Below are 12,365 nucleotides of genomic sequence, written 5' to 3' on the forward strand. Positions count from 1 at the left end.
AAATACATTCATTTATTTGTCCCTTATTTTATTTTATTTTTTACGCATTTTTTTTTTTTTTTTACACTTTTCACTTTTTTTTTAAACTTAAAAATTTTATTTTATTTATTTAATTATATCAAACAGTAATTGTGAATTAATCTCACTGTTACTGCTTGATAAATTAATACATTTTTGGTTATTATCAGGCTGCTTCAAACTTCAGAACAGCCGATAATAAGTTAGTGACACTGATCCTGCAGCAGTTCAGGATTCAGCTGTCACTATAGGTTTTCTGATTGTTGCAACAACGATCAGCAAACAAACATTCTTCTTCCAGGAATAGATACATTATAGGAATAGACACATTATGTATATGAGATATCTCTCTCGATCTATACGAGCTATCAGAATTCAGGCAAAAGCCTGCATGTGTGTCCCTCTGCTTTGACTCTCGGACACCCGATATTAAGGTATCGGGTGTCTGAAAAAGGTTAACCCTTTCATTAATGAATGCCTCTGTAGTAAGGGCATCCATTAATGAATGTTAAAAGCTGATTCTCAGCGTTTAACAGCCCTCTAAAGAAGCAAATAACTCGTCACGTACAGTGTACGTGACAAGTCATTTGGTCCCTTTGTGGCTGGACGTACAGTGTACGTCTCCCGTCACAAAGGGGTTAAAGGAGAACAATGAGGTGAGTGATTTCTATGCACATGAACCCTAAGGAAGCTACTTTCCAAGTTTTGCCACTGTTCACAATGGCTTTTTCCTTTAAAAGACAAATGTACTTATAAGATTACCAATGTGCATATTAGAATAATTGGTATTAAAAATAGCTTGTTTGAAAAATGTAATTTGCCACATCCAGACTCTTAGAACATTTTTTCCTATACACAGAGTTACTATTATCTTTCAGCACAGAGATGCAATTATTTGGGGGAGGGATTCATTATTTTAGCATTGCAGGCCGGGCAGTGGGAGAATTAAGTGTTAGAGGGTGCTTTAGTGTTATAGACACTACTTGAGCTGCAGAATTTACACATGTTCTTGGTGATAAGACACTTGGACTAGGAAATGGAAGTGCAGCATTAGAAACCAATCAGATGTGTACCCTCATGAAAATGTGCTGGCAAGACAAATGCTGATAGAAGTAGAGAGGTGGCCTCGTCATATTGCTGCTCATTCACTGAGCAGTCACTGGCTGGGTGCAGAGAGGTGACCAAGTTGTACATGACTTGACAGCAGCAGGGAAAAGTGCAGTTAACAATCCGGCTGTGTTGTCTTGTGTTTGTGTAAATCAAATGAATGGATGGACAGACAAATCCAATGGCATGTAAAACAACTGCAATAAATGCATCTCATTTGTGTATTTAGCCATTTGCCCAGATTCCAGCTTGTTGTATTGTTACATTATAGAAAATCTCTGACGGAACATTGATCTTAGATTTTATAATTACCATGGAAAAGAGGCAGGATTGTAAACTCTGGTGCCGATATGTTTGTGACAATAATGAAGTCAGATGAACTCCAAGCTATGGAGATTGGGCAAGTACCGTAGTACTAAACACAATGTCATTCTCATTTTCCTCAAAATGTACAAGTTGGTAACAAAAATGGTTAGATTTTATCTAATGCCTGAGCTAGACATTCATAGAAGGGGATACATTTGATAAAGCATAGTTCAGTTTAAAGGGAATACAGTGCATCATGAAATTTACTTATGGACGCCATACATTGTATGATTTTTGTTCAGAAATCGTACGCAAACAGTCTTTCAAATGAAAATCGAATAGTTGATGGCACATCACCAGTTTTCGTTTTTGATATTGTGATGGAAATTTTTCAATTGTTCAGGTTGGAAAAATGTATCTGACCGAACAAAAATCGATGAATCAGTGGGGTTTTCGTTCATCAAAAATCTTTGCAAGAACACAGCACATGCGCAAAAGGAAATTAATTTTGTTGTTCAACAAAAATTGGTTGGTTAGTATCACTAACGAACGATTTCCAAAAATGACATTTGACTATGCTTGCTGAGGTATTCAAACTGTAATTGTAATCCATGTCGTAATCAACCGAAAATCTACTAGTGTTTGGCCACTTTTAGGCAGAGTCTTCCAAGGCCCTGTCATAAATGGTTAACTCATAAACAGTCTGGATTGAGACACACACATCCGCGAGACTAGGGGTAGTGACCTTTATTGACATAGAGCCAGCTTATATACATCTTAAAATCGCAACAATAATTCCAAAGATCCTATGGTAATCACCTGCCTAAAGAGTGGATACTCTAATGTAGAAGAAAATACCACTCAGTTAGACACCAAACATATACTACAAGGTCCAGAAGACTAGAAAGACACATTAGACCTTCTAAGACAAATATACATCACATTTATATAATATTTATAACAAATCACAATTTCATTCTACTAAAATTATGTCTTTGTAAAACCAAATGACAAGGATTTTGAACGTACAGTTGTACTATACCCATGACATAATGAAATACTCCAGCACACCTGCAACATATTCCTCAGACCCTTTGATTAGGTAGAGTTAGCTCTGCAACACCATTTCAGGAGCCTGGACAATGAGGACTTGGATGACTTTTGGTGGACTTAGCCTCCTCATGTATCACTTCCCCCTCCTCCTTTAGATTGTAAGCCCTCAGGGGCAGGGCCCTCCTTACCATCTTGTCTTGAATTGTATTGTGATTGTAATGTCTGCCCTATATTGTAAAGCGCTGCGCAAACTGTTGGCGCTATATAAATCCTGTATAATAATAAATAATAATTTAAAGAAATTACTCACTTTCTATTGCAGGGGTGGGCAACTCTGGCCCTCTAGCTGTTGTGGAACTACGAATTCAATGAGGCATTCCAAGACTCTGACAGCAACAGGCATGACTGTTAAGAGGCAGAGGGATTATGGGATTTGCAGTGAAAGCGCAGCTAAAGGGCTGCGGTTGCCCACCCCTGCCACCTTCAGAAACTCAGCCCCAGAATTATGTAAAAAACACATAGGCCATGGCGCAATAAGGGTTGAGGAAATTGCAAACTGGCATTTGCAATTTTTAACTTGTTCTTATGCGAGCATCACGTTTTTACGGTCAAATGTGTGCCCGTTTAGGAATTGGGTCATTTCTGGAGTTGGTGCATGTTCTTGAGTACGGTAATTCTGTGCATGTGAAATGTTTGATGCACGCAAAAAGTATTAAACAGGAAGGGGTGGGGTAAATTTAGTGGGGGCGCCTGAGTTTTGCCTTGAATACAAATCAGTAAACTAAACTTGAGATTGTAGTCATCATAGGAGTGAACTTGGAGCGGTGGCTACTTTACAACACACACAGGGACTGTGGGGAACAAAAGTAGCCACCCTCCAGAAGGAAGGACAGTGTCAGCACCAATTCAGAGATGATTTGAGGATCTACAGCTGAGTGACACACCAATAACATACACGTATCAAACTATTTCATTCAGTTTTGTCACTAGAGCTTTGTCCAGTGCCCTGCCTGCAAGGAGGTTAGCACAAATGGTGAGCGCTTAAGGATCAGTCTCTGAGCCGTTTTAACGGAAAAAAGAACAGTGTTTTATTTCTTCAAAGGCAGACATCCAAGTAAGTTCAACATAAAATAGCTTTCTTCACGCCATCTCTTTTTGACCAAACCTTATGCAAGATGTATATGACAAATATGTGATGACTGCTGTTTATTCCTGTAATCTTGATTTCTTTCTAATATTTATTTTCTTTTTCGTTTCTGTCATTGTCTTTTATTCTGGTTATCTGCTTTGCCTGTGCCAAGGCTTGTTTTGATACAAAATTTTGAACAAAAACTTCAATAAAAACCTATTGAGTTAAAAAAAAAAAAAATAGCTTTCTTCAGCAGTACAACATACAGTGTGCTTGGAAAACAGATCATCTCACCATTCTCAGGTTGTCCTGTTCAATGGCTCTCTCAGCCTCCCCAAACCTTCCAGCCTCCCAGGCTGTTCATGTGCTTCCAGCACACACCAAACTTGGCTTGGCCTGCGTGTTCCTCCAGCACACACAGCCACCTGGCTCTCCTCTGACGTCTGGGTGGAGTCCTTCTGACTCCCGAACACCTATGTTCCTCTTCCTAGCTGGAGCCCAGAGCATTAGCCAGCATCCTTTCCATAAGGGCTATGCACAGGTGTGCAATCATTAGGTGCTGGCCCCTACTAAACCATGGACCCAGGAATGGAGATTTCATCCCTCCCAATTCTCTTAGAAACCTCCCAGTTCCAGGATCCCATGCCAAATCCAGGTTTTCTAGGGAGAGAACTGAAAAGCCAGTTCTTTCCCAGCAAAATAATTTGATTCCTGGAACTGCTCAGTCCCTCCGGCTGAGAGTCCTGGGTTACTACAACAGACAGCTGCTGAAGACTGCTCTGTCCTTTGTGAGCCTGTACTTGACAGGAAGTTCAGGGAACCTGATTTGAGAGAGCTTGGGCAAAAATGTATGGAAAGTATTTGCTGGATAATGTATATTTGTTTCATCTGAATTCATTATTGACAAACAGTTTGAGAGTTTAAAGGAGTATTAAACTCTCAAAATGTTTTTCAGTAATGAATTCAGATGAAACAAATATACATTATCCAGCAAAGAATTTCTATGCATTTTTGCCCAAGCCCTGACAGTCATCATGGCTGGCTCCAACTCTCTCAGCTCGGCTTTCCTGAACTTCCTGCCCAGTACAAGATCACAAAGGACAGAGCAGCCTCCAGCAGCCATCCATCTACTAGCTTCGAGAGAGGAGCAGTGGGAGGGAAGTGACTTGCCTTGATGTGTCCGCAGAGACACACACAGCTTACTAGAACACACAAGGGTGGCTCCATAAGACATTGTAAAGGAAAGGAGCCACCCTAAAACAGGATATCAAGACCAGTGCTCAGGGGACCAGCTAATTCTGCAAAACAACTAAAACTTTTACACATCAAGGTGCAGCATTCATTGTAAGTAATTTAATTAAAATAATAATAGTTATAATTTAATTAGCATTTGAAATAACTTAAAGAATTCTGGGCAAATAAAATCTTAACCCTTTAAAGTGGGGCTACCCCTGCACTACAAAGGTTAAGAGCTTGTTCTGTCTAGGGAGCTAAAATAACAGATATATACTCACCCAAACTGCGATCCTGGCTTGCTCCTAGGCGGACCAGTCTAGGAGCAAGCCAGGATCGTGGTTTGGGTGAGTATATATCTGTTATTTTAGCTCGCTAGACAGAACGAGCTCTTCAGCCTTGCTCCCCCTCGTCTCCAGCTGTCTAAGGTCCTGTAAGTGATCACATCCTACACAGTGTATAGGACGCAAGGTATATTCCATCGCTGGAGTGGGGAAGACAGGCTGAAGGGACCAGTCTAGGAGCCAGGATCACGGTTCCAGAGTATATCTCCGTTATTTTAGCTCTCTAGACAAAACCAGCACTTAACCCTTGCAGTGCGGCGATAAAGATAAAAGGTATATCTGTAAAAAGTCAGAGCAACTGGACTTGCTGTATTTTTCTTGAAGACGTTTCACTGGAATCCAACCAGCTTTCTCAATTCAGACATAAAGATGAAAGGGTTACTATTTTATTTATCCCGAGTTCTTTTGACTTTAATATCAATTCAAGGAATAGATTTCAATGAAAGTTTTTGCCACCGCCAAATCTTTAAAGGGGTTCTAAGTCTCTGGATTTCACCACTACATTTAAATTCTCTTCTATGGCCCGATAATATAGGGGAAACTGTTTTTTTTTTTTTTCAAAATCTGGAATTTTTCCTTCATATATAAAAAAATAAAAACCCCAGTGGTGAATAAATACCACCAAAAGAAAGCTCTATCTGTCCCCAAAAAAGGGTATAAAATTCATTTCAGTACAGCGCTGCACGACGGAATAAATGTCAGTCAAAGTACCGCAGCGCTGAATACTGAAAAATGGCCTGGATGGGAAGGGGGTTTAACACCGCGGATGTCAACTGGTTAAGGTAAGTGCTAACATTAACATGGGGGGGGGGGATTTTTTAAAACTTTAATGTCACTTTAAAGGATTGTAGATTGTGATTGTAAGCTGTGGGGGCACTCAGTGTATCGGAACCCCTATATTCACCGACTGCATAGTACATAGAGTGTGGAGTTCATGAACCTTCAGTGTGAATGGCCCTGCAGTGTTTTGCAGAGCTTTGTGGGAGAAGCAGGATTTCATTGACAAAGAAGAGCCAGGTCCATCCGGCGCGCTGTATCCTCTATAGACTGAAGCGGCACTGCAGGTTGTGTGTGCAATGAAAAGCCACTTGACAGGCTGCCAGAGAGCCCGGCGATGAAAGGAAGGGGGGGACTGAGGGAGAGACAGGAATAGGAGGAGGAAGAGGAGGAGGGGGACCGAGGGAGCGGACCTGCTGCATTTCCTACAGCATCGAGGCGTCATCATCTGCATCTACCCAAGAAAGGAGGGATCAGCAACAGCAGCAGCAGTAGCCCGAGCTTCAATGTGAACCGCGGAGACACTGGACTCAGCAGCAGCACATTTCTCCATAAAAGGGGGGAAGGGGCCAGATTTGGGGGGGTCTGCCATAGGCTGCCCCTGCCTCCCCCCCCCCTCTCTCGCTCTTGCGGTGCCCTGGCTTTATGTCTGCTACTGCTAAGCCATGAATTCAGCGGAGCAGACCGTGACATGGCTCATAACACTCGGGGTGCTGGAGTCCCCCAAGAAGACCATTTCGGACCCGGAGGGCTTCCTGCAGGCGTCTTTGAAGGACGGAGTGGTGCTATGCAGGTTGCTGGAGAGGCTTCTGCCGGGCACCATAGACAAGGTAAAAGGCTTTCACACTGGCATGTACCCACGGTGCTGACAGCTGGCCCACTCCGGATCTGTCCGGCGGACTTTACTAGCACGATGATTGTGATCAATATATTGATTCCCAATAACACAATGGAGCTGATCGTTGTTTTAGCTGAGTATTAAATACAGTGCACATGGGCGTATACAGAAGAGGGGTGATGGTATTTGTAGGTTTTGGGGCTCCCGTTGGGAGATTCTGTATCATAATGGTGTCCATGAGTAGCCTTAGTCATCATATGTGTGCAGCCGATGAATGAGGGCCGTGGAAGTGCTGCATGCTTCCCCGGGGGAAGAAACGGACATGACAGCTGGGCTGAGCTCTTTGTCAGTGTGAGCCCTCCGCTCTCACGCTCTATGTCCTCGCCGAGCTCCTACTGGCCAACCTGTGCGCCGCAGCCAATCACAAACCGGGAAGACACTGAGGTGTCACATGATCCGTGTCATCCCAGCGAGGAGCACTTTATTACATGCACATTGCTGGCCTTGTCATAGCCTGCTCACCTGCTCCACTGCTGTGCCCTGTCCTGTTTACAAAACACAAATGCCTCTCTGCTCTACTGCTAGGCCACATTCACACTTCAGCTCAGCCACATCAGGCTTTCTTTTAGGTTTTTACGCGTTTCCAGCCTGAATTGTTTTATTTTAGCTAATAAAAAGCTAGTTAGTAGGCAAAAAAAGTGAAAACTGCAAATGTTTGCACTTTTTTTCAGGTGTTCTTACCAAAGTCTATTGAAGCCAATAGGGATGCACCGATACTTTTCAGATACCAGTGGCGATACTTGGCATTTTCACGAGAACTACCAGGGTTGCAGCGGTTGCAGCTGGGACCTGGCTCTAGTACTCCACCACTGTCCAGAAATCATTAGTCTGTATTGTTTTAGAAAAACTGTCACATGACAATAAACAAAAATTTATTAGTACTTGTACTTGAAAGTACTTGGGAAAGTATCAGTAATCGTACTTGCAAAAATGGTATCAGTGCATCCCTCTATTTATACTAATAAAAACAAAATCATACATTAAAACAGAGATGTACAAATCCCAGGAGCTCCATGTGCTCCTTACAAATGACAGCTGCCTCCTAACTACAAATCATTCAGGTGTGAATGGGCTTTGCTGTAAAGTGTAACTATGGATTATCAGTGGATTATGCAGAAATAGAATAGTCCATATTTGTGGAATTTGACAAATATGTGTTGGTTTAATATTATTCATTTAATCATGTTCACTTATTCCTGCATTTATGTATTGTTGGTTTAGTTAAAGAGGAACTTCAATTGCCCTACCCCACCCATTTTTTCCCTTATCCCTTCTAAAGCTGGCCATACACCTATACATTATCTGCAGATTTTCTATGGTCAGATGGAAAAAGTGCAACAGATTCCTCAATCTTCGCTGAACATTGTGGGTGGAGGAATCTCCCACTGGGCCAAGCTTCAGTATCTTGCTAGTCAGCCCCCCTGGCTGTCAAAATACCTGAACAATGTCTGCATCTAATCAGATGGTTCTGGTGTTTTGAGAGCCAGCGGGGCCAACTAGCAAGATACTGAAGCTTGGCCCAACGGGAGATTCCTCCATCCACACAGTTTAGCGTAGATGGAGGAATCTGATGCACTTTTTCCATCTGACCACAGAAAATCTGCAGATAATCTATAGGTGTATGGCCAGCTTTAGCTGTTATGCTTGGCTTTCACCAGAACACGTACTCACCTCTCCAGCGTACTTCTGCTGTTATCTGCTGATCCACTGCCACAGCCTGGGTACTATGTCACCATCTTCCTCTGTGATGTCATTGTTAGCCTGCTGTTTCTTCTGGGTTCTTCAGGCAGCCCCGTAGGGCTTGTTCACACCATGTCCAGATCATGTCCAGACCAGAAAAGTTTGTTCCCGGACCAAAAAAGCATCCCAATGTACTACTATGGTAGTTCTGGGCTCTGTTCATACCAGCACATTCTGTTCTCATCCAGACCAAAAAAATACTGCTTGTCTAATTTTCTCTGGTCTGGAATGCACTGGAACACCTAAAAAATGCCTACAAATGCATGCAAACGCACTGGAATGCAGCTGTAAGCCCATTTTAAGCTAAACAAAATGCAGTGAAATCGCAGCAAAACGCACTGCACTGCGTTTGCAGTTCTGCTCCAGATCTGGTCCGTACATGGTGTGAACATGTGAACTGATGACAGATCCATCTTATGGCCACTGGGTTACCCCTGTCACATATCCCAGAAAGCTACAGGAACCTAGGTAGGGCTGCAACCAACTCATCGATTAATCGTTAATAATCGATAATGAGAATAATTTTCATTATCAATTAGTTGGTTGGATCCCCTAGTTCTCTCCTCCATGCTGGGAGGAGGGCACAGCAAGCAGTGGGTGGGTGCAATAGCCAGCCTGCTATTGTCTATTGCAATATGAAATGGCCAATAGCAGGCCGGCTATAGCACCAGCCCACTACCTGCTGTATGTACATTCAGCTGCTGTCTGCGGAATCTTGCCGCTGGCAGTTATCATTCCCTGGCTAAAGCTTTTCAAGCGCCATGTGCTTACAATACAATTATTATTACATTTTTAAAATAAAAGATGAGAAAAAAATAATTTTCGGTTTTGGCCTGACAAATTCTGCTTCGGGAGGTGCGTTGCAGTGCCATTCATTTCAATGGCAGCACAAACACACGTCCCACCCACAGTGTGATCGCACACACTGGAACACACGATACCGCAATGCCGTGCGTTCTAGTGCAATGCGATCGCAAACAATTGTGCCTGCAGTTTTATTCTGAAGTAAACTTCATGTTTGTAACACTGCATTTGTGTATTTTATTTTAAATTAAGAATGGTATTTTTTTGTTTCTTTATCTGATTAATCAATTAATCGAAAAAATAGTCAGCCAACTAATTGATTACAAAAATAATCATTAGTTGCAGCTGTAAACCTAGGGGAGAATAGCAGTGGGGAGTCGGGGTGGGGCAGACTGTAGTAAGCTAAAGTGGATCTGGGCAGTGAAGGTCCGCTTTAATAAATAGTGTAAGTTCACCTTAGAAGTACTTAATGAACATTAAACATCCCTCTCTCTGGGCAGGTTAATAACACCTACTAGCTCCAATTATGCAAATGCAATCAACACCTGGTTGCGACTAACAGATATGTGGATTGGAGCAACATTCACCATATTTATTCCCAGAGAATGTTTGTACAAGTCATTCTGAATTGAGAAAGCTGGTTGGATGGCCAGTGAAAAGTCTTCATGAAAAATACAGCAAGACCAGTTGCCTTGACTTATTTTTTACAGATATACCATGACCTGGATGAATGAGAACCTTCACAGACATTAAACATCCATATATCACATATATCATAATAAATAAATAGCATCATGTTTGACTTCTGTCAGCACTCCAGTTGCCTAGCAATCAGCATTGGAGAACTGACGGCCATTTACCAGCTTCACCATGCAACACAGTGTCAGTGAACATCCCCCATGCTATCTATGTCCTGTGATTGGAAAGCCTGACTAGGAAACACATCCTCTGTGCCCCGATGCTGTCATATGTAGATAGCACAAGGGGGGCTGGGTGATACTATGGGGTGTAGTTATAAACAGCTAGCAGAGTCATTTTCCTTGCGAATCTCTGAGAATGTTTGTTCTCGATTAGAGGCAAAAAACAAATGCTCTTAGTATATTTTCTTTTCAGGTCCAATCTTACATTTGGAAAATACTGCATTACAGCCACTAGATGGAGCTGAGAAGCATAGGAGATAAGTATTTATTCCCTATGCTCCTCTGCTCTATCTATTGGCTACAATGCAGTATTTTTTTAATATTACATTCCACCTGAAAACAAACTAGTAACGTTCATTTTCTCCTTGAATCGCACAGAACAAACATTCACAGAGAATCACAAGGCAAATGGTTCTGTAAATGGTTTGTAAATAGACCTCTATGAGTTGCATGGTAAAATGCTGTCAGTTTTCCAATGCTGATTGTTGGACAACCAGACAGACAGAAGTCAGATATGGTGCTATGCATTTATCAGGGTACATGTGTTCTATGGCTGCTAAATGTTTCTTTTGAGTAATTATCTGGTGAACTTCCAATTTAACCGTTACTTATATTTATTAACTGTGACATTTTGCCCAGCATTGCTCTGGCTTAACTACAAAGTATCTGCTACATAGGGAGACGCAGTGATTTGTGTTAAAGGTCACAGGGAAGTGACCCAGGAATTCAAAGTGAAATCACTATTCTTGCCTGGTCAGCACTTCTGCTTCTTATTCTTAGAGGATTCTCCTCCGGAATGAAGTGGTAAAGAGGAAATAAATGAAGGATTTCATTCTCACTGTGGTTATCCACAAGGGTGTCATACAAATGCATAAAAGGAGATCTTTGATCTAATGGAAAATGCAGAGCTGTCGGAATCATCTTTTAGGGCTTGTTCACACAAATGGTGAGGGGCCAGTAAAACAGTGCAGTTGATGTGCCGTTTTACCACCCCCCACCCAGCTACCTGTTATAATATCCGCATATGTATACATTGCTGTGGCCACGATGCTTTGTGTCATGGTGTGGCAAAAATATACAGCATATAGCATTTGTCAAGCCGTGCCACTTGTTAAATGAAACAATTAAAAAGAACTGGACCGTGCAGCAACTTTTAGGTGCACTTCAATAGAAAATCTCATTGGCATTTAAAAAAAAACCCTGCATCCGGAAGGCAGCAATATTGTCTCCTGAACGCTAGGTAGCCGCTGCTCCACCGCCATTTGAAAAGCAATCTATAGTGTATCGCTTGACAGAGGATGGTGGAGACTGCAGCCCATCTGAATGAGGCCTTAATACAAGCAGTTAGCATCCTTACTGACTTTTATGCAGTAAGAAAAAAACTATTTTGCAGTTCAGCATCTGGGCAACTCTGTCCCTTCATCTACTACATACGGAGTAGTCAAACTTTGGTGAAACTACAAATTGCATCATACATCTGTCATGCCTTTGACTGTCAGAGTCTTGCAATCCCTTATGGGACTTGTAGTTCCACAACAGCTGGAGTGCTGTAGATGGGATATCCCTGTACTAAATCATGCCAACTGATAGCACAGCTAACACAGAGCAATGTGAGGGAGGTCACAGTTGCTTTATGGGAGATTAACTGTTTTTTTCTTGCTTTGGATCTGCTTGCCTCTGACATCCCAAACAATGGCAAGGGATGTCCATTTTTTTTACTCTTCCTGTCTGAAAGTAATTTATTGTCCATTTACTCGACACTTTGAGAGCAGTTCTTAACTTCCCATGAAGCTGACGCAGAGGGAACAATTTACAAAGGATGTCTGGTGAATGTGTGTGTAGTAGGGAGAGTGCAGGGGCAAGTATGGCATCTTCTCCATAAAAATCAAGGGGAAAGTGATTAATAAAATGAAGGATTGGCTCTCTCCAGGCAGTGAATGTCTAAAAAATTGTTTGGGCTCAGTAGCTGTAGCATTAAAGTAGAAATGAAGCCAAAACTTTTCATAATTTTGGACAGAGTAAAGTAGGGTTATAAC

General features: G+C 42.0%; 1 protein-coding gene across 6 annotated transcripts in view; it reads left to right on the plus strand.

Moving 5' to 3' along the window:
* The first annotated feature begins 6,560 nt into the window (after window positions 1-6,560).
* ARHGEF7 (Rho guanine nucleotide exchange factor 7) overlaps window positions 6,561-12,365 on the plus strand; it is a 137,309-nt gene continuing 131,504 nt past the window's right edge. For all 6 annotated transcript variants that reach the window (XM_018557012.1, XM_018557009.1, XM_018557011.1 and 3 more), the window contains exon 1: window positions 6,561-6,797. In XM_018557012.1, coding sequence (XP_018412514.1) covers window positions 6,633-6,797 — 165 coding nt within the window. In that variant the 5' untranslated portion in view covers window positions 6,561-6,632. The remainder of the gene's footprint in view (window positions 6,798-12,365) is intronic.

The sequence above is a fragment of the Nanorana parkeri genome, unplaced genomic scaffold, assembly GCF_000935625.1.
Source record: "Nanorana parkeri isolate BGI_ZX_2015 unplaced genomic scaffold, ASM93562v1 scaffold262, whole genome shotgun sequence".
Lineage (NCBI taxonomy): Eukaryota > Metazoa > Chordata > Amphibia > Anura > Dicroglossidae > Nanorana > Nanorana parkeri.